This window comes from Bufo bufo, chromosome 9 (assembly GCF_905171765.1).
Source record: "Bufo bufo chromosome 9, aBufBuf1.1, whole genome shotgun sequence".
NCBI classification, from domain to species: Eukaryota; Metazoa; Chordata; class Amphibia; order Anura; family Bufonidae; genus Bufo; species Bufo bufo.
In genome coordinates this window covers 137,607,399-137,631,747 of record NC_053397.1, presented here as the reverse complement: position 1 = coordinate 137,631,747, position 24,349 = coordinate 137,607,399, and the positions used below count along the sequence as shown (strand labels likewise).

At 44.4% G+C, this 24,349-nt stretch overlaps 1 protein-coding gene across 3 annotated transcripts in view; it reads right to left on the bottom strand.

Moving 5' to 3' along the window:
- The window catches only part of SLC25A17 (solute carrier family 25 member 17), a 490,576-nt gene that overhangs the window by 352,336 nt on the left and 113,891 nt on the right, over positions 1 to 24,349 (bottom strand). For all 3 annotated transcript variants that reach the window (XM_040407517.1, XM_040407518.1, XM_040407516.1), the window contains exons 3-4: positions 23,529 to 23,595; positions 13,267 to 13,418 (exon numbers count right to left, since the gene is read on the bottom strand). In XM_040407517.1, coding sequence (XP_040263451.1) covers positions 13,267 to 13,418; positions 23,529 to 23,595 — 219 coding nt within the window. The remainder of the gene's footprint in view (positions 1 to 13,266; positions 13,419 to 23,528; positions 23,596 to 24,349) is intronic.

Here is a 24,349-nt window from a genome sequence, read left to right as displayed (position 1 = left end):
TGTGGATAGGAGGGGATCCAGGAGGAGGGACTCGTGCCTTTCTAATATCCCAGTTTCGGACAGTTTTTTGTTTTGCATTGGGTTTCTCTCCTTCAAGAGAACCTGTCACCGTAGCAGATTTGTTAGAAAACAATCAGTAAAACTGTAATCTATACATATAACACTCTGCTCTTTCTGAACTTAAAGGGAACCTGTCATCTGGATTTTGGGTATAGAGCTGAGGACATGGGTTGCAAGATCGCCGTTAGCAAATCACCCAGTCCCCATAGCTCTGTGTGCTTTTATTGTACAAGGAGTGCCATTTATATGGATACACCTTAATAAAATGGGAATGGTAGGTGATATTAACTTCCTGTTTGTGGCACATTAGTATATGTGAGGGGGGAAACTTTTCAAGATGGGTGGTGACCATGGCGGCCACTCTCCAGTGACATGCGGCGAGTGCTACGCTGTGGGCTCTTGCTGAATGAAGCTAGGACAGCCACTGATGTTTCTTCATTAGAGACAGATTTCATGCGTCCACATTTTGGCAAATCCAACACTGAACCAGTTTCACAAAACTTAGCAAGCAGTTTGCTAACTGTAGCATGGGAGATGGGTGGTCTCATAGGGTGTCTTGCATTGAAATCTGCTGCAATGACCCAGTTACTGCGTTCACCAGACATCAACACAATTTCTATCCGCTCCTCACGTGTTAACCTCGGCGACATGTCAATGGCTGTAAACAAAGAGAAACTTGTAAATAACTCATGAAAGAATAAAGTTACGTTAAAACAAAGCATGCCATTGTTTTTCGTGTGAAATTCCCAATAAGTTTGATGTGTCACATGACCCTCTTCCTATTGAGAGAACAAAAGTTGGATTCAAAATGGCCGACTTCAAAATGGCCGCCATGGTCACCACCCATCTTGAAAAGTTTCCCCCTCACATATACTAATGTGCCACAAACAGGAAGTTAATATCACCAACCATTCCCATTTTATTAAGGTGTATCCATATAAATGGCCCACCCTGTATATAAAAACCGATTTGATACATATGCACAGGGCCGGTACAAGGCAGGGGCCGAAGGAGCGGGTGCCCTGGGCGCTACCATTTGCGGACAGGAGGGGGGCGCAGGTGAAGTGCCAGCCACGGCCCCCCCTACATCATGCTGTGCCCCCCCAACTAAAATGACCCCCCCCCCCAAGTGAGCAGCCGCCGCCGGGCACAGGGAGATGAGCGCTTCCATTGCGCTCATCTCCATTGTAAACTGTCTGTGCCAGCGGAGGTGCAGGGGAGGGAGAGGCGTGTCCCTTCCCTTTCCTCTGATAGGCTGCAGGCAGGCACCGAAGTGGAGGAGAGGCCCCGCCCCCTAATTACTCCTGTTTACCTTTCTAAAGCTAAAGGACCTTTCATGATGTCATCACAGGTAGTGTAAGGGAACTGCACAGTGTAAAGTGTAGTTCCCAGGTTAGAACAGTGCATCTGCCAGGACCTGTGATGACATCATCTTCAACATCACAGGTCCTGCAGAATCTAGCAAAGGAACTGCACCAAAAATGGTGTAGTTCCTAGGTTTCAAAGGTACATCTGCCAGGACCTGTGATGACATCATCACAGGTCCTTCAACCCCTAACAGCAAGTATTAAAAGTTCACAAGCAGCTCTGTATTGATCCATACAGACTGGAATGGAGAGGTAAGAGGAGGTCCTCCACTTTTCATCATTTACCCCCCCCCCCCTCCATGCCCTGTTTTTACTCATTGCTCACTCATGTATACTACTTCAGACAGTTACCACTACCTCATGTACCTCACAGTGACTATAATGCATAACTGACCACATATTTCTATAAACACTGCATCTACAGTATTATACCTTCTATGTGTCACATCAATACACTGCTCTGTATATATATATATATATATATATATATACACACACACACACATACATGCACACACACTGCATATATTACACAGTATTATACATGCAATATGTACAGATATATAGTATATACCGCAGTGCACTGATATGTGAGGTATGAGGTATAATAGATGCTGTGTGTACAGATATCAGTACACTTCTGTATATACTATATATGTGAGGTACGAGGTATAATAGATGCAGTGTGTACAGATATATAGTATATACAGCAGTGTACTGATATGTGAGGTACGAGGTGTCAATACACTGCTGTATTTACTATATACCTGTACACACTGCATCTATTATACCTCGTACCTCACATATTACACTACTGTATATACTGTATACACTGCATATATTATACCCCGTACCTCACATATCAGTACACTGCTGTATATACTATATACCTGTACACACTGCATCTATTATACCCTGTACCTCACATATCAGAACACTAGGGAATATACTATATACCTGTACACACTGCATCTATTATACCGCGTACCTCACATAACTGTACACTGCTGTATATAATATACATCTGCATCTATTATACCTCTTTTGTGTGCCAGGGCTGTTTTGTAATCCCATTCCGGCCCTGATGGCATAAATTATAAAACGCAGCAGCAAGAATAGTTCATGGAACAAAGGGAGGGGCTATAAAAGGGGAATGGGGGCCCAATTTAGATTCCTGCTATGGGGCCCAGTGATTTTTATGTACGCCCCTGGCTGCAGGCACTAGGCCGGCAGCCTATCAGAGGCCGGCGCAATGACGTCATCGTGCCGCCTGAGCCTTACATTACAGCGTGGGACACAGGAAGAGGCTGCATCGCATCGCTGACACTTAGGTAAGTATAAGTGTTTTTTTTTTGTTTTTTTTTACAATAGTGTTACTGGCACATTGGGGGGGGGCTTATTACAAAACTGGCACATGATGATGGGGGGGAACTTTATAGTGTCTGTGACTTTCAAAGTCCCACAGTCCTTTGTTCTATTGCTTTAAGTATATTCTTGTTTTGAAACAACATTGATTCTTTCTTAAAAACGGGGGGGGGGGGGGGGGGGGGGCGCAGTTTGCCATCTTCGCCCTGGGCACCAAATGGCCTTGTCCCAGCCCTGCATATGCAAATTAACCTGAGATGAGTCAGAGCTTGAAAATATGACTCTTCTCTGGTCACACAAGTAAGATATGACTCTTTTAGGTTAATTTGCATATGTATCAAATATTTTTTTTACACAATAAAAGCACACAGAGCTATGGGGACTGGGTATTGCGGATGTGCTAGCGGCGATCTAGCAACCCATGTCCTCAGCTCTATACCCAAAATCCCGGTGACAGGTTCCCTTTAATATCGTCCTGTGCACAAATATCAGTGACTGACAACTATCTCTCTATACCCACTTAAACAGAGAATAGTGTCAATAACAGATGGCCCCAATGTACACCTTAAATCAGAAAAAGCAGAGCTTTAAATGTATAGATTACAAATACTACTAAATCTTTTACCACAATACTATATATCAATCTGCTCAGCTTCATCTTCTCTATAACACGCTGCCTGCAGATTGCATTGCAATACATGGCGGCAGATTCTCATTAATGCTACAAGTGTATAGCAAAAAGGGCCCATCAGGGCTGTACTACAGTCAGATGCCCACAGAGCAGATAGGGGGCCAGACATCCTCAGCCTCATTATTATTCACTTCATTACAGTGAATACTAGTGAAGCTTCAGTTCAACATGGGTTGGGAGAGGGGACCTCTCCCAGCACAAAGACATTTACTGAAAAAAACATTTTATAGGTCTCAGCCAGGATTTAAACCCCTGACTTTCTGAATGGATGTTGTACGGTTAGCATTTTCTGTGCCTTAAAAGCTGCTAAATAGTATTACTATTTTCTTTAGAGGAATAATAAATATTTAGTATTACTGTTTAGTAGGATTTAGGCACCTTTACTTAGCAACTTTTCTTTTATAGCAAAATAAGATTTTGAAAGTAAAATTTTTCTACCATAACCTTTAATAAAGAAATTATTTTACAGGTCTCTGTTAGCCTTTTAAGCAAAGAAAATCCTATCATTATAATGTGGTTTTATACTATAGTGCAGTGCTCCAGACAAAAAAAAAATGACCAGGAGCCATTGGCTCCTAAACTAAAAAATTTAGGACCCAAATTAAATTTTTTAGTCGCCAAATTTAAAATGCATATAAATTTTAAAAAAGGACTTTGAGAAGATGAGGCAGGTCACAGTAGTGAGCCAGCACTACATATAGGAAAAAACAGCACCACATACCTCTCACATCCAGGGACATTTTCTGGGGGACAAGGTGACTAAAAATGGCGAATTGCGTGGTTTTGAGTTTTTTTTTTCTGTTACGGCCTTCACCGAGCGGAAATATTTTTTTATATTTTAATAGCTCACACTTTTTGGGACGTGGCGATATGTAATATGTTTATTCTTTATAGTTTGTAAATTTTATATGTAAAACTGGGAAGGGGGCCATTTAAACTTTTAGTATTTTGGTGGTTTTTTTTGTTTTTTTTTAACTTTTTATTTAATAACCATTTCTTCCCTTAGGGCAGTGATGGTGAACCTCTTAGAGACCGAGTGCCCAAACTGCAACCCAAAACCCACTTATTTTTCGCAAAGTGCCAACACGGCAATTTAACCTGAACACCAATTTCATATATCTTCCATGTACTTTATCATTTAGCTATAATAACCTTCCTACATTCAATGTGCTGCCTGTGCTGTTCATAGCATGTCCTGCACTGATGAATGGCAGTAAAAGTCAAAGGCATATTGGTACACCATAGACTTTCTCCAGGGTGCGGGTGCCCACAGAGAGGGCTCTGAGTGCCGCCTCTGGCACCCGTGCCATAGGTTCGCCATCACTGCCTTAGGGACTAGAACCTGGATCTTTTCAGCCCTTGTGCTATTCACCCTGATAGAGATCTATCAGGGTGAATAGGATCTCACACATCTCCCTGCTGCCCTGGGCTCTGTGCACACAGCAGCAGGGAGCTGAACATGGCAGCCAGGGCTTCAGTAGCGTCCTGGCTGCCATGGTAACAATCGGAGCCCCAGCAGTGTAATCTGCCACTGCCACCAATGGAGGGGATGGGACCCTGTGGCCACCATATAACAATGGGGGGGGGGGGGGACACGACGACTTGTGGCCAGTGATAATGGGGGGGGGGGGGAGAGGCTTTGGGAGAGCGCACTGCACCACCAATGAATGTTTAAAGAGGACCTTTCATGGGTCCAAAGAATATGTACTTAGTAGCAGGCTGCATAGAGCGGCGCCCAGGGATCTAATGCCTCGTTTCCACTGAGCGGATCGGTTCGGGTCGGCACAGTTTGGACGATTTGTAATGGTCCGGTCTATTTAGGTGAGCATTTCCACTGCAACCCGGGCCGCCGGGTCCATATGTGGTTTAGAAAAAAATGCGTCGCGTGACGTCACACTAGTGCGACAACAAACGCGACGCTGTAAACAACAAAGATGGAGGTCATCCAGCAGCTCGTGTTTTCACTACTTGCATTTTGGTGTATGGTTGTTAAAATACACGCTGTTGTGTATCAGAGAAGGTTGCGAGCTGCAAAGAGAAATACAGCAGAAAAGAGACGCAAACTTCGAGCTTGGATCTTGAGCCGGGAGGAGAAATACAGCCTTGTACGACAAAGACGGCAGAGCTATAGGGTAAGCATCAACTGTATGCGTTACTGTATGCACACGTATGTTAAATTGACATCGTATTCCACATAAAATACTCCTTGTTATTTGTTGCCCGCTTTTATAAATGATGCAATCTTACCCTTTGTTTTTTAAACTTGTTTTTTAGATGCTTCTCCTTTCGTTAAAGCAGCGCCGCCGACCAGTCATTTGGGCTCTACCCCGTTCCAATGAGTGGTGGGATGTGACCGTCCTCGGATTTACACACACACAGTGGCTGCTCAATTTCAGAATGTCGGAGGAAACCTTTGGATACCTTTGCGCAAAGGTAAGTCCAGCAATGGAGAAGCAAAGCGCCAACTTCAGAGCTAGTTTGCCAGTGAGGAAAAGAGTTGCCATTGCACTGTGGAAGCTGGCTACCAACAGTGAATACCGAAGTATAGGCCACCTTTTCGGTGTGAGCAAATCAACAGTGTGCCGGTGTGTGCAGGACTTCTGTAAGGCTGTCTGCACACTGCTAGCTCCTGAGATTGTTCATTTTCCAGACAGTGAAAAGCTAAAAGACATGGCTAACTACTTTGAGGACAGGTGGGGCCTTCCACAGTGTGTTGGCGCCATTGATGGTTCACACATACCAATAATAGCACAAGTATACCACACTGACTATTTTAACCGAAAAGGCTGGCATTCCATCATCCTCCAGGGAGTAGTGGATGGAAAAGGACTATTCTGGAGTGTGAATGTGGGAAAACCTGGAAGTTTGCATGATGCTCGAGTTCTAAGATTGTCCACATTGTCTACAGGGAGGCCTGTACTCTGGCCACACAAGGAACATTTCAGGGGTGAATGTTGGCTATTATGTGCTCGGGGATTCTGCATACCCTTTACAAAATTGGCTCCTGAAACCATTTGGTGACAATGGCCGCCTGACACCAGAACAGCAAATCTACAACAGGAAAACATCCAGGGCAAGGGTGATTGTAGAGAATGCATTTGGAAGACTAAAGGGTAGATGGCGGTGTCTTATGAAAAGGAATGACAGTGACATTGAACTTGCAAAAGCCATGGTGCTTACTTGCTGTGCTCTTCACAATATTTGTGAAAGACATGGAGAAGACTTCTACCAGGACTGGAATACGAATGCAGAAGAGCCAGTACGGGTAGTAGCACAGGATATGGAGGAAGAGTGCAATGAGGTACGTCAGGCTCTGATGCGATACCTTATCGCTTAATTTTTATTGTTGTTTAATTTTTTATTGCTCAAATAAAGTTTACCTTACATCAGACACAACCAGGGTCTCTCATGTCTTTTATTTTCAAACCAAAAAGTAATCTTGCTATATACTAAGAAATATACATATGTACATCAAATCTTTACATCAGAACACTGCTGGCAGAGAGGGACTACTCCCTTGGCGGTGGTCTGGTATCATGACTGGCTGCTAGCACTTGAACAAGCTGCCCAAGGACACCCAGGAAGGCCTGGTTGAATGTAGCCAACTGCTCCATCTGCTGCCGTGCAATTTCAGCCTCCTGGCGCATAGCTTCCTGGGCATCCTGACGCAGTGCCCGAAACCTCCGCTCAGAAAGGATATCCAGCCTTTCCAGCTGCCTTTCCTCGGCTGCCCGCATATCCTCCATGACTGTGCGCAGATCCAGCTGCGAGCGTCTCCTGGAATATACAACAGAACAGAATAGAGTATAGACACAAAAAAGTTCACAAGTAATCTTGCTATGTACTCTTTCAAGTGTGAGTGGACAAAATATATGCACAAATTAAAAAATAAGAAAAAAACCTAATCATGTCTTACCTGTTTGCCGGGGTGCATTGGGCGTACTATGTGGTTGGCTGGAAGGTGGTGATGCAATAGTGCTGGTGCTGCTGAACGACATTGACGGACCATCATCAGACAAGTTTGACGCATCATTGGAGAGTCCTTCAACTGTATCTGAAAATGCAAGTATGGTTAGATATTTTTTTTATAATGGTTAGCAGAGCGAAATGATATGCAGAATCAAAAAAAAAAAACACTTACCAACAGGTTCTATCATGGACTCGAGAAGTGCAGTAGCAGAGTCCAGACCTCCCTCCCTGCCTTGGTTTGCCGGCCTATGACCGCAAATGGCGTCCATGGCATCGTACCACTTCCAGGTACTGCGACTGTTTCCACTACGGCCGTTGGCATCCTTAATTTTTTTATATTGTACTTTAAGCTTCTTAAGCTTTGCCCTACACTGACCCGACGTCCGTTCAAATCCTTCCGCCGCCATCCGCTGAGAAATATCTTGGAACACCTTTTCATTTCTCACTGATCCATCAAGCTCACTCTGAATAGCGCCATCCCCAAGAATAGTTAAAAAAGTGGCTAGTTCCTGAGACGACCACAGCTTGCTGCTGTTTGCAGGCATCCTTCTCCCATTATCTGAACTAATCGCGGCGTGGTGTTTATGTTGCGCTTACGTTTGACGTAATTCAGGCCGCCAATCAGGAGAATGTATTGTGTGACGCAAGTAGCTCCGCCCTATCCGAACCGTTCCATTTTTCTATGGCCCTACATCTGAAGCAGGACCCTGAATGGTGCGGTACGGTTCGCTTGTATGGATCGCTTTCATAGTGGAAACACCCAAAATAGCGAACCGTACCGTACCGCCCCGAACCGATCCGCTCAGTGGAAACGAGGCATAAGTGCACTTACTATTATTCCTGGGCGCCGCTCCGTTCGTCCGCTGTGGCCCCCGGTATTTTCAGCATTCAGAGGAAGGAGGAGACGACGCCAGTGTCTGTCCTTCTCCCTGACAGCAGCGCTGTCCAATCAGAGCGCAGAGCTCAGAGCCAGGGAGGTTTTTTTCTCCCTGGCTCTGAGCTCTGCGCTCTGATTGGACAGCGCTGCTGTCAGGGAGAAGGAGAGACACTGGCGTCTCCTCCTCCTCCTCCTTCCTCTGAATGCTGAAAATACCGGGGGCCACAGCGGACGAACGGAGCGGCGCCCAGGAATAATAGTAAGTGCACTTAGATCCCTGGGCGCCGCTCTATGCAGCCTGCTGATAAGTTCATATTCTTTGGACCCACGAAAGGTCCTCTAACTCCTTTATACAATTGTGTGCAGCGGTATCACAGACCCGGCACCCGGCCTCAATAACAGGGCATGCGATCTGGGGCACCTGAGGGGTTAATTGCCACGTATCGCATGCCCTGTTATTGAGGCCGGGTGCCGGGTCTGTGATACCGCTGCCTATACTACTTATGTTTTACATTCATTGGTGGCGCAGTGGCGACAGCTCCTCCCCTCCTCCTCCCTGCTATATCCCCATTGGTGGTAGTGGCGGCCGCGTCACAGTGGAGAGGGAGGGACTCCTTCCTTCTCCACTGTGCAGTGTGCTAGTGAAGAGAACGTAGGCTGCGCAGGATCGCGGCGGTACAGTCGCAAATGGCGACAAGACTAAAAAGTCTTGTCGCCATCTGCAAATTTTAAGGCGCATTGGCGACCGTTTTGGTCGCCATCTGGAGCCCTAGTAAACTTGACACCTGCCATGAAGGTCTGCGGTTCAATTCCTAACAGGAACAAGGTTATGACATAAAAATGGAACGTTTACCATAAACGAAGAGCTGGAAAGTAAAACAGTTACATTTTACTACAAAGTAAATATTACTAATAAAATAATAGAGTAAAAACCACTATATAATGTGTTTTTTTGTAATATACTTATTATTAAATATCACTAACATTGTTTGACCCGTACAATATAAAGAACACAAAATCTATGGTGATTGGTAAACTGTGTAAAATAAAAAAAAAATAAAAAAAAAATGGCACAATTGTTAGTGCACAATTAAATAAATAGAATTGATAGACCTTAAAACCTGACATGTGAATGGCTAAATGGTCTGAGGCAAAAAAAAAAAAAAGTTATGGCTGTTTTGGCCATGGCTGTGAGAATATAATATTAACCAGCCATGAAATCTATTCTTGTTTAGTGTTTTAATTATCGTAGATTCGCTAACAGGGATGTTAGCATATGCCAGAGACTTTTGTAAGTCTTTAGCTGAAACTCTAGGATTCTTCTTCACCTCATTGAGCAGTCTGCGCTGTGCTCTTGCAGTCATCTTTACAGGACAGCCACTCCTAGGGAGAGTAGCAGCAGTGCTGAACTTTCTCCATTTATAGACCATTTGTCTTACCGTGGACTCATGAACAGCAAGTCAACAATTCTTAATCGTAGGTCTTCTGAGAGCTCTTTTGTGCGAGGCATTATTCACATCAGGCAATGCTTCTTGTGAAAAGCAAACCCAGAACTGGTGTGTGTTTTTTTTTTTTTTATAGTGCAGTGCAGCTTAAACCAACACCTCCAATCTCATCTCATTGATTGGACTCCAGTTGGCTGACACCTCACTCCAATTAGCTCCTGGAGATGTCATTAGTCTACGGGTTCACATACTTTTTCTACCTGCACTGTGAATGTTTACATGGTGTGTTCAATAAAAACATGGTAACATTTAATTCTTTGTGTATTATTAGTTTAAGCAGACTGATTGTCTATTGTTGATCACATTTTATGACCAATTTGTGCAGAAATCCATATAATTCCAAAGGGTTCACATACTTTTTCTTGCAACTGTATACCCGATGACTGTTAGAGGGACCATTGGGAGTCTCACGTGGTTTGTATGGGTCCCTGAAATTCCTGTTGGCAAGCTCTGGTTGCAAAGAACTCCTGAACCTCCTGTATCTACCATAAAGGCAGGCTGATTGCTATCAGCAGGGTGTAACCAAAAATTTCTGGTGCCCGTACCAAAATATTGAATGCCCCAACCAGCCTTTCTGCAGCTCTCCACTCACTCCTAGAGCTGACACCTCTCCATGAATTTTACCACACTGGAGAAACACTTTAAACATAGATTACAAGCAAGTGACTGATAAGCCAATGGTTCTATTATGGCAGTGGATGGCATAATATATATACTACATTAAACACAAAATTACCCGTCCTGCAGGCTAGATAAGTTTCATAATGCTTTTTCAGTGAAACTCCGAATTACAACAGGCAGTAGAGTGACCTCTATCCCTCAGCCTGGCGAAAACAGGCACCCATGCTCTGCACCTGGCGCACATTGCCTGCTGACCCCTGAAGGATCCGATAGTGGCCTGGTGGAAAATACGACCCCTGCGTTCCCCACAGTTACACCACTGGCTATGAAGACTGGCACTAAACTACTGTTCCCGAAATAAATGTCAGCATTGCTGGAACCCTGAAGGGTCCGATAGCATGGGAACTGGTTAGGACCCTTGCATTACCTAGAGTTACACAACTGGCTAGGGAGCTTAGAAATAAACTCCTCCTGTTCCAGAAATAAATCCACAACATTTGCCAGTTGTCACTGCTAGGGGAGAGTTTATAATTGCCAGGGAGGTAAACGGCAACTGTATTAATTGCAATTCACTGAGCCCCTCCCTTGGTGCGGCTGCAGGCAGATAGTGTTACATATTTAGTGAAACAGGAGACAAAGAACTGATCATCTAAGTCACAACTATAGACCATCACAGTCTGCTTAAAACTAATAACACACAAAGAATTAAATGTTACCATGTTTTTATTGAACACACCATGTAAACATTCACAGTGCAGGTGGAAAAAGTATGTGAACCCCGAAATTAATAACCTCTCCAGGAGCTAATTGGAGTGAGAGTCCAATCAATGAGATGAGATTGAAGGTGTTGGTTACAGCTGCCCTGCCCTATAAAAAACACACACCAGTTCTGGGTTTGCTTTTCACAAGAAGCATTGCCTGATGTGAATGATGCTTCGCACAAAGGAGTTCTCAGAAGACCTACGATTAAGAATTGTTGATTTGAATAAAGCTGGAAAGGGTTATAAAAGTATCTCCAAAAGCCTTGCTGTTCATGAGTCCACGGTAAGACAAATTGTCTATAAATGGAGAAAGTTCAGCACTGCTGCTACTCTCCCTAGGTTGCCATCCTGTAAAGATGACTACAAGAGCACAGCACAGACTGCTCAATGAGGTGAAGAAGAATCCTAAAGTGTCAGCTAAAGACTTACAAAAGTCTCTGGCATATGCTAATATCCCTGTTAGCGAATCTACGATATGTGAAACACTAAACAAGAATGGATTTCGTGGGAGGATACCACAGAGGAAGCCACTGCTGTTAAAAAAAAATAAAAAATTGCTGCACGTTTACAGTTTGCACAAGAGCACCTGGATGTTCCAAAGCAGTACTGGCAAAATATTCTGTGGACAGATGAAACCAAAGTTGAGTTGTTTGGAAGAAACACACAACACTATGTGTGCAGAAAAAGAGGCACAGCACACCAACATCAAAACCTCATCCCAACTGTGAAGTATGGTGGTGGGGGCATCATGGTTTGGGGCTGCTTTGCTGCGTCAGGGCCTGGACGGATTGCCATCATCGAAGGAAAAATGAATTTCCCAAGCTTATGAAGACATTTTGCAGGAGAACTTAAGGCCATCTGTCCACCAGCTAAAGCTCAACAGAAGATGGGTGTTTCAACAGGACAACGACCCAAAGCATAGAAGCAAATCAACAACAGAATGGCTTAAACAGAAGAAAATACGCCTTCTGTAGTGGCCCAGTCAAGAGTCCTCACCTCAACCCGATTGAGAATCTGTGGCATGACCTCAAGAAAGTGATTCACACCAGACATCCCAAGAATATTGCTGAACTGAAACAGTTCTGTAAAGAGGAATAGTCAAGAATTACTTCTGACCGTTGTGTACGTCTGATCTGCAACTACAGGAAACGTTTGGTTGAAGTTATTGTTGCCAAAGGAGGTTCAACCAGTTATTAAATCCAAGGGTTCACATACTTTTTCCACCTGCACTGTGAATGTTTACATGGTGTGTTTAATAAAAACATGGTAACATTAAATTATTTGTGTGTTATTAGTTTGAGCAGACTGTGATGGTCTATTGTTGCGACTTAGATGAAGATCAGATCACATTTTATAACCAATGTGTGCAGAAATCCATATAATTCCAAAGAGTTCACATACTTTTTCTTGCAACTGTATATACCCATTGCCTGGCATAAATACATTGAGATACATGGTGATCAGAATGAGCACCATATTTATGAAGCACCTGCTTCAGTTTTTCAATACGGAAGTCAGGAAAAAAATATGTAATAAACATTTTCTCCACGTAATAAAATAAATTATAAATACATAAGAAATCTCATAGGGCTCTTTCACACTTGCGGCAGGATGGATCCGACATGCTGTTCACCATGTCGGATCCGTCCTGCCGCTATTTTGCCGTGCCGCCGGACCGCCGCTCCGTCACCATTGACTATAATGGGGACGGGGGCGGAGCTCCGGCGCAGCACGGCGAAAACCGCCGGACTAAAAAGTCGGACATGCAGGACTTTAGTCCGGCGGCTTTCGCCGTGCACCGCCAGAGCTCCGCCCCCGTCCCCATTATAGTCAATGGGGACGGAGTGGCGGTCCGGCGGCACGGCGAAATAGCGGCAGGACGGATCCGACATGGTGAACAGCATGTCGGATCCGTCCTGCAGCAAGTGTGTAAGAGCCCTTACTCTTTGCTATGGGATCTTATGAGATTTATGTATCCCCTGCCTATAAAGTATCATTCCAATTAGATATAGTATACATTATGCTAATTTACATTTACTTCTGAAATTACCAGCAATGAAGCCAATAGTCAAATCTTTGCTGGTTGTTGGAGCAGTGCCTTTTAACCATAAAGACTTGAGACTGTTGAATGTGTAAAAGTAGACAAAGTTGGAGCAGCAGAGACTGGAGATGACAGGAAACCAGCCACGATATGGTGCAAGGCTATGAAAAAACAAACAAAAAAAAACACATACATAAAAAAAACATTTTAAACTAATCATTAGTATCAGTTTTGTTTAACACCGTTCTTTATGGCACTGGGCTTTATACCAATTAAAAGGGGTTGTCCGGGTTCAATGCTGAACCTGGACACATCCATAATTTCACCCAGGCAGCCCCCCTGATGTTAGCATCGGAGCGTTTAATGCTCCGATGCTCTTTTGCCCTGGGCTGGATCGCGCAGGGCAAGGGATCTTTTATTTACAATAACACACTGCCGGGCGGAGACTTCTGCCCAGCAGTTTGCTCGGTGGAGTCACTGTCTCTGATGGGCAGGCTTTAGTGCTGCCCTAGCCGTTTTACAGGCTAGGGCAGCGCTAAAGCCCGCCCATCGTCACCAGGCTCACTGCTGGGCGGAAGCCTCCACCTGGCAGCCCTAAACTCCACAAATGCCTTTGCGATTCAGCGCATTGCAAAGGATGGCATTGGAGCATTAATTGTTTCGATGCTCAAGTCAGGGGGCAATAGAGGGATGGCCTGCATATGTGCGGCTTTGTCCATTTACTTCAGTGGTGGTGTGGGGGGGGGGGGTCAAAGCTTGCTTGTTACTGGTTAATGTGACTCCCACAGTAGTGAATGGACTGTGCCGCACTCTCCTCCTAGACATGGTGGTCCGTAGCTATCTCACCAGGCGAGATGGGCATCAGGGGACACATGTTTGGAGCTAGATGCAAGTCTACCTCTATCCGACCTAACAAACACTGGTGCAGGAACCTGTAAATATGCCATAAAATTTCTAAGGAGCACCGTAGCCCTTTCACGGCTATGTACACCTTTGGAGGCAATTTGTTTGAATGCATTTACTTATATTTTGCTAAAAATCATATTTTCAATTGGCCTTTATAAAAATATTGACGTTGAGATATTCTGGCACAAAGGGTTAACCGTTTTTCTAGCTGTGAGACCGGTACTTTCAGTTTCACTTTGCGCTAGTCATCTATAGGGTTGTCACGATAACAAAATTTTGATTAGATTTCGATACCATAAAAATAAAAAATAAGTAGTGTGATACTCGATAACATTCGAAAGAAAAATACAACACAAATGCAATCCCCATTTTTCGGAACGTCCAGCACATATTAGAATAGTCCTATTTTTTTCCAGTTTTTTCCCTTTTTTGATTTCTTGCTACATTTCCGTTCTTCAGACAAGATCATTAAGGAGGATGCCTTGTCCCGGTCCTTTGTTCCAACTGACCTGGAGAAGGTACCACAGCATATCATTGATCCTGCCAAAATAGTGAAAGTGGCTTCTGTCCAATTGAAAGATCTACCACATGGTAAAACTTTCAAGAAAGCAAGTCCTATCCTGGAGACATCGCTCCAAGAGCGCCGGTCATCCTGGACAATGCAAAAGTGCCAACCCGATTACCAGATCTTATCGGTTGCCTACTGCCTTCAGAGGAAATACCTGACTGTCTCTGCCTGTACAACTTTTGCCCAGAATAAGATTCCAAAAGAGAAACCAGCTGGACTACTTTGTCCTTTACCCATGGCAGCACATCGTAAAATCGGTAATAGAGTCTATGGCGGTTATCCAAGTGGAAGAAATGGCCAATATTATACCCCTGCCTTGTCTACCCTCTGTCAGTCTGTTAAATGATACATTAAAGGGGTTCTACAGTTTGTTTTAACTGATGATCCATCCTCTGGATATATCACCAACTTCTGATCGGCGGGATTTTTGGGATGGGGTTAGTATGGGCCGTCATGGTGGATTCAAGGAAACAAAATTACCGGTAAGACCAATTACGGTTTGTCCACCTCATCCACCATGACAGCCACAATGAGAACTAACAAATAACCAACCTGGGTGGGATATCGCCTGTAGAACCTTCCGGCCAAACTGAATTTCAGTAGAATCAGGGAGACTAAGGCGATAGGGTCTAACGAAAGTATTTACACTAGACCAAGTGGCGGCCTTACAGATCTGATTTAGGTATACTCCACCTTTTTCTGCCCAAAAGGAGGCAGTGGCTCTAGTAGAATGAGCCCTAACAACCCCCGGGCAGGACTTATTTTGGATGGAATAACAGCACTCAATAGTGGATCTAATCCACCTGGCTAAAGAGCAAGTTTCTTCCCTGAGAATTGGACCAGCAAGTTATCGTCCTTCCTGAATTCCCTGCTGACTTCAAGATACTGAATAACCATATCTCTAATGTCTAGGAGTCTCATCTTGTCTTCCACCTCCTTCTCATGGTGATTGGGAATGGAAGGCAAGAAAATCTCCTGTTCTCGGTGGAAGGAAGAGACCACTTATGGCATGAACCCTGGATCTAATCTCAGACTAATATGGTCCTCTAGAATTTGAAGATATGGTTCTCTGCAAGAAAGTGCCTGTAACCCCAATACGTCTAGCCGAAGTTATAGCTATTAAGAAGGCAGTCTTTAGAGATAGGTGTTTTATCGAAATGTTAGATAATGGAATACAGGGAGGCATTGTTAATCCCTCAAGTACCGTGTTCAGATCCTACGTGGGAACTCTGGACCTTAGAGTAGGCATCAATCTAACCGCTGCCATACAGCTAACCTGAATATCTGGGGATCTGGATGAATTAGAGGGCACTGGACAAGCATATCCCTCTGGAAAGGAATTTCCCATGGATCCTCCAGTGCTAGTCATTTTAAAATAGGAAACCAGATTCTCTTGGCCCATAGAGGGGTTACCAGGATTATCGTAGCAGTCTCTCTTTGGATCATCTGAATGACCCGGGGTATAAGGGGTATTGGAGGGAACGCATATACCAGTCTCCAATTCCAGCTTATTGAAAGGGCGTCTACCGCCCAAGGCTTGTCCCTTGGATCTAGGGAACAAAAAGAGATCTACCTAAGCATTTTCTTTTGAGGAAAATAGATCTCTCTCTGGGCGACCCCATCTGGAGATTATTTCCCGGAAGATGTCCCTGTTTAGAGACCATTCTACTGCATCTATTCTTCTTCTGCTTAGGTAATCTGCCTCTATGTTTTCGGAACCCTTCAAGTGGATTGCAGATAACGATAGGGAATTTTCTTCTGCCCAAGAGAAAATCTTCCATACTACCTCTCCTAGATGGTTGGCTCTTGTTCCCCCTCGGTGTTTTAGATATGCTACCGTTGTTATGTTGTCGGACAGAACTTTTAGATGTTGTCCTTTTAGAAGCCACTCTCCTTCTTTTAGAGTCACGAGGACTGCGTATAATTCTCTGAAGTTGGATGATCTTTTTATGTTTTCTGGCCAGGTACCCTGAAAAAAATTATTTCCGATTTTTGCGCCCCACAAACTGAGATCGGTCTTCACCCATTGTGGTATTAGGATCTTCCTGTCCAAATCCGTCTGATTTCCGTTCCATTCTTTCAGGATCCAACTCTGTGTTATTCTTGAGTGGGCCTGGCTCCAAGGAACTAAAATCAAACAGGCAGTTAGATTTCCCAACAGACTCAGCCTCTCCTATGGAGCATTTGCGAGATCTTTGGAACCCTGCAATCTTCTGTATAAGACTCTCCGCTTTGTCCTGTAGTAGGAAGGCCTTTTGAGAGTCCGAATCCAATTCTACTCGTAGGAATCTTATCCTTTTTGATGGAGTGAGAGACGATTTCTTTATGTTTATAATCCATCATAACCCTGCAAGGACGTTTAAGAATCTTTGGGTTGCCTCTATATTTTCTTCCTTTGACCTGCCGACAATCAGGAAGTCGTCGAGGTAGGGGATAATGATTATTCCTTCCCTGCGAAGGTAAGCAACCATTTCCACCACTAACTTTGTGAATATTCTGGGTGCGGAAGAAATGCCGAATGGAAGTGCAACGTACTGGAAGTGGTGTAGGCTACCTCGCGGATCTTTTATTGTAAAGCGCAGAAATTTCTGTGAGAGTTGGTGGATGGGAATGTGATAATAGGCATCTTTGAGGTCTATTGAGGACATGAATGCCCCTTTTGGTATAAGCGGGATTGTGAATCTGATGGATTCCATTTTGAATCTTCTGTACAGAATGGATCTGTTTAGCGGTTTTAGATTTATTATTGTACGAAAAAAGACTGGTCGGGCTTCTTTACTAGGAAAAGGTTTGAGTAGAAACCCTCCCCTTTTTCTGAATTTGGGACCCTCTGGATTACACCCGAGCTTAAAAGTTCCTGAACCCCCTGCCATATCTTGGGTAATTCTGACCCGTTTTGTGATGAGGTTAGGAATCTTTTGGGGGGAACTGAAGAAAATTCTATCCTGTATCCCTGAGCAATAATGTTTAGTGCCCAGGGATTTGTTGCGATCTGCTCCCACAAAGATAGAAACCTTATCAGTCTGCCCCCCACCTTGGCGTCCTTGTTTACTAGACTGTCAGTTTTGAGGGTTAAGGATGAAGCCCCTTCCTCTTCCCCCTTTGGGGTAGCTCCATCTGCCCGATTTTCCTTTTCCCCTATATGATCTCTGATGGGGTTGAAACTGCCGAAAAGGTTTTTTCTTTTGATCCCTATCCTCCGGAAATCCTTTTTTCTTATCAGCGGCCTTTTTAAATATTTTGTCTAGTGTAGGGCCAAAAACAAACTCTCCTGAGAAGGGGATTGAACATAGCTTATCCTTTGAAGCCTTGCCATCAGACTAGGCTTTCATCCATAAGGCCCTTCGAGCGGCATTTGATAGAGTTGCCTCCTTAGCGGAGAAACGAATAGAGGCGTCGGCTAAGAAGGCCGTAGCGGATCTAAGTAAAGGGACTGAGTCTCTGATCTCCTCTTTAGGGGTTTTGTTTTTAAGATGCTCATCCAGTTCCCCTAACCAGATGTACATGGCCCTAGCCACTGATGTGGCTAACTGCTGCCATGTTAGCTTTTACGCTGAACATAGACGATTCCCAGGCCTTTTTTAACAACCTGTCAGCTTTACGGGCCATGGGGTCACCTAATTTGGGTCCTCAAATGATAACGCTGTTCTTTTAACCACCTTCTCCACCTGAATGTCTACTTTAGGTGTCTCATTAAAGATTTTACACTCAGACTGGTCAAAACAAAGTCGGTTTCTAAATTCCTTAGAGACACATAGTCTCCTCTCAGGGTCTAGCCACTCGTCTATAATCATCTCTCATGTTTTCATTTATCGGAAAAACAATAGATTTCTTAGATCTAAGGCCTCCGAACATCTCGTCCTGGACTGTGTGTGGTTTAGGAGTGTCCTCAATCCCCATAGTGGATCTGACGGCTCTTAATAGTTCCTCCATCTTTTCAGATGAGAAAATATACTTATCCTCCTCTATGACCTCTCCCTCGGATAGAGGATCTTCCTCAATAACCTGTTTAGAGGAGACCGAAATTTCTTCAGCCTCGTCTGCGTCAGAGGACTGGACAGAAAGCTTCCGTTTTTTTTGGAGGATGAAGGGAACCACTGGGAGTGGACAAAGATGCTAAGAAGGACTTTATTTCATCCTGAATAAAGGATTTTATCTCTAAAAATATTTGGTTGTTCCTCCTTCCATATCTCAGACAGACAAGTCTTTTCTTATAATTTTCAGGGAGTTTCTTAGAGCAGGCATTGAACTTTAGTATCCTTATTTTTGATCTAGAGTCTTTTGTGCCCTGGAATCAAAGGAACAACCTAATATACACTCAGCTAACAGAGCTAGTACACTTGCATAAAAAGAAATGTGGTGTCTAGCACTTAAACCCCCGCAGGGGACTCACAGTACTGGCGCTTGCAGAGGGATCCGGGACCTCCTGACGAGGAGTAGGTGTCTCAGACATCGCGGAGTGACTGCAGGCAGATGCTGAGTGAAGTCCTGCGATTCTTTCAACTTCTGCGCCCCGGGTTGTCTGCTTGTTCATGCGCCGCACAGCCCCTTAACTCCTTCTCCACACCTAATCCCCTGCCGGTCACCGGGTTAAGTACAAGAGGACGCCGGATTCACGTGCATACCTCTCTCTGAATCCAGCGCAGCTGACTACTTCCCCAAGATGGAGGAGGTATGCTGGCTGGGACCGCAGTTTCCAGCATAAGCCAGAACGAGGGTCCTTGATGCACCTGCTGCCCAGCCTTAGCCCTTGCCGCGGGAGGACAGCTGGAGATCTGGTAACACCATAGGCTTCTTCTTTCTTTCCTCCCTTCACAAGGAGGGCTCTCTCCACGTTTTAACCCCCGTAGGGGCAGGAAAACATTGAGGGGGTGGAGGGAATTTAAACTCTGTGTTCCTGCCCCTACAGAGGTCAAGGATCAATCTCATTGTGGCCATCATGGTGGATGAGGTGGAAAAATTCCTTACAGACTCCAATCAGGCAATCAGAATAACTCTCTGGATCAACAACCCATCTCTAGTAGCAATAGCCTGTATTATTACTACACCCCAGAAACACATCCAGGCCCCTCTTAAACTCTTTTAGTGAACTCACCGTCACCACCTCCTCAGGCAGAGAGTTCCATAGTCTCACTGCCCTTACCATAAAGAATCCTCTTCTATGTTTGTGTACAAACCTTCTTTCCTCCAGACGCAGAGGATGTCCACTTGACACAGTTCTGGGGATAAATTGATGATGGGAGAGATCTCTGTACTGACCCCTGATATATTTATACATAGTAATTAGATATCCCCTTAGTCGTCGTTTTTCTAAAGTGAATAACCCTAATTTTGATCTTTCAGGGTACTGTAGATGCCCCATTCCAGTTATTACTTTAGTTGCCTTCCTCTGGACCCTCTCCAGCTCTGCTATGTCTGCCTTGTTTACAGGAGCCCAGAACTGTACACAGTACTCCATGTGTGGTCTGACTAGTGATTTGTAAAGTGGCAGGACTATGTTCTCATCATGGGCATCTATGTCCCTTTTGATGCAACCTATTATCTTATTGGCCTTGGCAGCAGCTGCCTGACACTGGTTTTTACAGCTTTGTTTGTGGTTAACCAAAATTCCTAGGTCCTTTTCCATGTCAGTGTTACCCAGTGTTTTACCATTTAGTATGTACTGGTGACTTGCATTATTCTTTCCCATGTGCATAACCTTACATTTGTCAGTGTTAAACCTCATCTACCACTTTTCTGCCCAAGCCTCCAATCTATCCACATCCATCTTCACGTATCTTCATGGGTTCCTTCGGTACATTGTGTCCGATAGGGAACTTTGGTTTACGGCTAAGTTTTTGAGAGCAGTCTGCAAATTTCTGGATGTCAAATTGGACTCTTCTTCCGCCTACCACCTGCAGGCTAATGGCCAAGTGGAGCACAAAACCAAAGTTTTAACCAACTACTTGTGCCACTTTAACAATGTACTGTACATCAAGATGACTGGGCCACTGGGTGTAACTTTCTTATAATAACCATGCTAATGAATCTACTTTTTTTTTTACCAAGTACAGTTGCCAAACTGGGGTGCTGGCAGCGGACTTCTGTTTTTATCAGATTTGGCAGCTGCTCATGCACAGTCCACTGTTTGGATGGACAAGTCTCCACCTCAGTTCTCTTCTGGTGACAAAAGTCTGGCTACCCTCTAAGAACATCAGACAGAGTCAGGGAACCAACAAGGACAAAGCTATTAGGTCTAGCCAAAAGTCAAACTGGTTGGTTGGCACAGTGGTTCCACACACACTGCTTGCAACAGAACATTAGCTTTATTGTCGGGGCCAGTATGATTCCAAAAATACAGAATTTATATAGTTTTACTACTTTGAAAAAGAAAAAATTTGAAAAAACAAAATTGCTTTGTGTCGCACCATTGTGAAGGCCTATTTATTGTGGGGAGAGCTGCAGTTTTATTGGTACCATTTTGAGGTATATGACTTCGTGATCTTTTTTCATTACATTTTTTTTGGGGGGGGGGGTGCAAGGTGACAAACAATGACCTATTTGGGCATATAGATTTTTTTTTCATTGTGGCATTCACAAAGCAGAATAAACACTTTAAAAGGGGTTTTCCAGCATTTTGATACTGATGACCTGTCCTCTGATTAGATGGGGTCTGACATCAGGGACCCCCACCGATTAGCTGTTTGAGAAGGCATCTGAGCTCCTGTGAGCATCATGGCCTTCTCCGTGCTTACCAAGTACAGCGGCTGTGCTTGGTATCTCGCTCAGCCCCATTGTGACGTCTGAAGTTTCCCAGAACATTCAATATACAAGTAGTCACATCCAGACTATCTATCCCTACCTTCCATTTCTTATAAGCCACCATCGGGTTCATGGGGTCCAGCATACATTTCAGGATAACATATAATTGTGAAATTGACCAGTACATCATCAAAAATGTTTTGGAGGGCCTCCCAAAATATGTTCTGAAGCTCAAGATTAAATTTTGTTAATTTTTTTGGTTGACTGAGCTGTGTGAGGGCTCGTTTTAGATCAGGGGTGGGGAACCTCCGGCCCGAGGGCCGTATGCGGCCCACGGTATCATTTCATGTGGCCCCCGGCCCCCTGCCAGAACATAATGTGAAAATGCTTATGACCCCTTCCATTATGGAAGCGGTCATTAGCATACGGGAGGCACAGGAAGGTGAGAACAGCACTGCACTGGCTGTCCTCACCTTCCCTGGTCTTCTTTCAGCCCCACACTGTGTCCTGACACATCCAGCGTCAGGACGCAGTGCACGTAGACGTGCACTATGACCTGACGCTGTGCGGTGTGAGGTGACAATATAGTGCGGCAGGAAGAAGAACAGGGAGGGTAAGTGAATCTGCCAAGAGGCAGCGCCGTACGGAGCTGGAGAGGTAAGTTTATTTGTTTATCTTAAATACAGTATCTGATGTCTGATTGGGGCTGATCTGAGGCTAAAGGAGGGTGGGGAGGGTCTGATGGGGGTCTGATCTGAGGCTTGGGAGGGTCTGATCTGAGGCTGGGGTTTGATAGGGGTCTGATCTGAGACTAGGGGGGCTGATGGGGGCTGATCTGAGGCTGGGGAGGGTCTGATGGGGGCTGATCTGAGGCTAGGGAGGGTATTATGAAGGTCTGATCTGAGGCTGGGGGGTCTTATAGGGGCTGATCTGACCCTGGGGGGTCTGATGGGGGTTGATCTGAGGCTGGGCGTCTGATCCGGGTCTGGTCTGAGGCTGGGGGTCTGATGGGAGTCTGATCTGAAGCTGGGAAGGGTCTGATTGGGGTCTAATCTGAGGCTTAGAGGTCTGATGGGAGTCTGATCTGAGGCTGATGTAGGCCTGGGGGGTCTGATAGGAGGCTGATTTCAGGCTGATGGAGGTGGGGGCAGATATTTTGCTGAGAAAGGGACAAAGGCAGGGACAGTTGCGAAGAAAGAGGCAGGGAGAGTGAAAGCTGGGTGAACCCCTCTCTGGACCCCCTGGGTTTAGCTTCCTGCCATTAATGTCAAATAAGTAACATTCTGAACTTAAAAATTAGACTGCTATGTGTGGTCAATATGGCGCCTGTATTGTATGTAATATACTGTATATATATAGTGCAGGCGCTATTTTGTGCTGCAAAAATACAGCCCTCTAGATTATTTTAATTGAAGTGCAATTTCTGTAACTTATCCCTAAGTCAATTATATGTTTGACCAAATACAGCAGTAAAAAATTTTTATTGAGAATTTTGTATGGCCCCCGAATGATGTTACAAATATCCAAATGGCCCTTGGCAGCAAAATGGTTCCCCACCGCTGTTTTAGATGCTAGTCTTAATCAAGCCCTGTACTGGCAGTGGATCCGCTGGCCTCTACATAACTTCTGGGGGTCCACCCCAGCTTCTAATTGCAACACAGCTTCCTAGTTAAAACAGTCGTAGAAAATGACGAATCCCGTTTCCTGCCCACATTACACCCCCTTTTTAGGACCTAGCGTGAGCGGGGAGAAAAGTCGCAGATTGCGGCACAAAGGATCTTTGCACTGCAATCTGCACCAGATATATGCCTAATTTAGGCGTATTTGTTTATTAAATGACCCCCCTTTGTATTTGTGCTTGTGACCTCCTACTAAAGTTTTTTTTTCCGGCTATAATTATATTTTAGGTAAGCCACAAGCAGCACACCACCACTGAAACCAGTGTAAAAGCACCCTAATTCTGCATTTATACAGGGTTGCTGATATATGCAACATTTATAAACATAATCCAGGATGCTAGGGAGTGAAAGGAGTCTAAATAGTGTTTTATACTTACAGGCCCTCTTCTTTTATAATTTCCATCAATACAGCTGGAGTACTGCGAGACTTCCGCTTTTCATCCACTAAGATAAAAGTATACAGTGTTAGAAAATGAAAAATTGTATGAAGCATTGAAATATTGTATTCTGTTCAGGGTATTAAAGGGGTTGTGCAGGCAGTTTTATTGATGACCTATCCTCAGGTCTGACAAGGTGCCCTGACCATCAGCTGTTTGAAGAGAAGGCGGAACTCCATGTGAGTGCTACTTCCTCTTTGTTACACTGCCCGTTGTCTCGAAAGTCTCGGCAGTGCAGTGTAATGACAAGTACTCGCTCCATTTACTTGAATGGAGCAAGTACATGTAATTACATTGTGCTACCGCTGCAAGAGAGACCACGCGCAGTGTAATGAAGAGAAAGCAGCACTGGCATAGAGCACTGCCTCCTCTTCAAATAGCTGATCAGCAGAGGTGCCAGCCTGATAGGTCATCAATATGTACTGCAATATATAATCCCTTTAAATTAAACAGAATCTCCTCCTTTCTGACCTGCTACGGTGCTTTAAGATTCTTAAAGGATATTTCACCACTTCTGACAGGTTTGTTTTAATAAATAACTGTAGTTCACATTACATGCAATATCTGATTGTGACTTTGTTGAGTCATTGATACATTATACCTACTAGAAATTTAAGGGAAAATGTATAACTTTGTGTTACCAGTTGAGGGTGTGTCCCTGTATAGTGAGTTGCAGACTATGCAAGGACATCATCCCCCAAGTGGTAACACTCAGTTGGCAATCCATTCATAAACTTCTTTGTTGGGCCATTATTCCTACT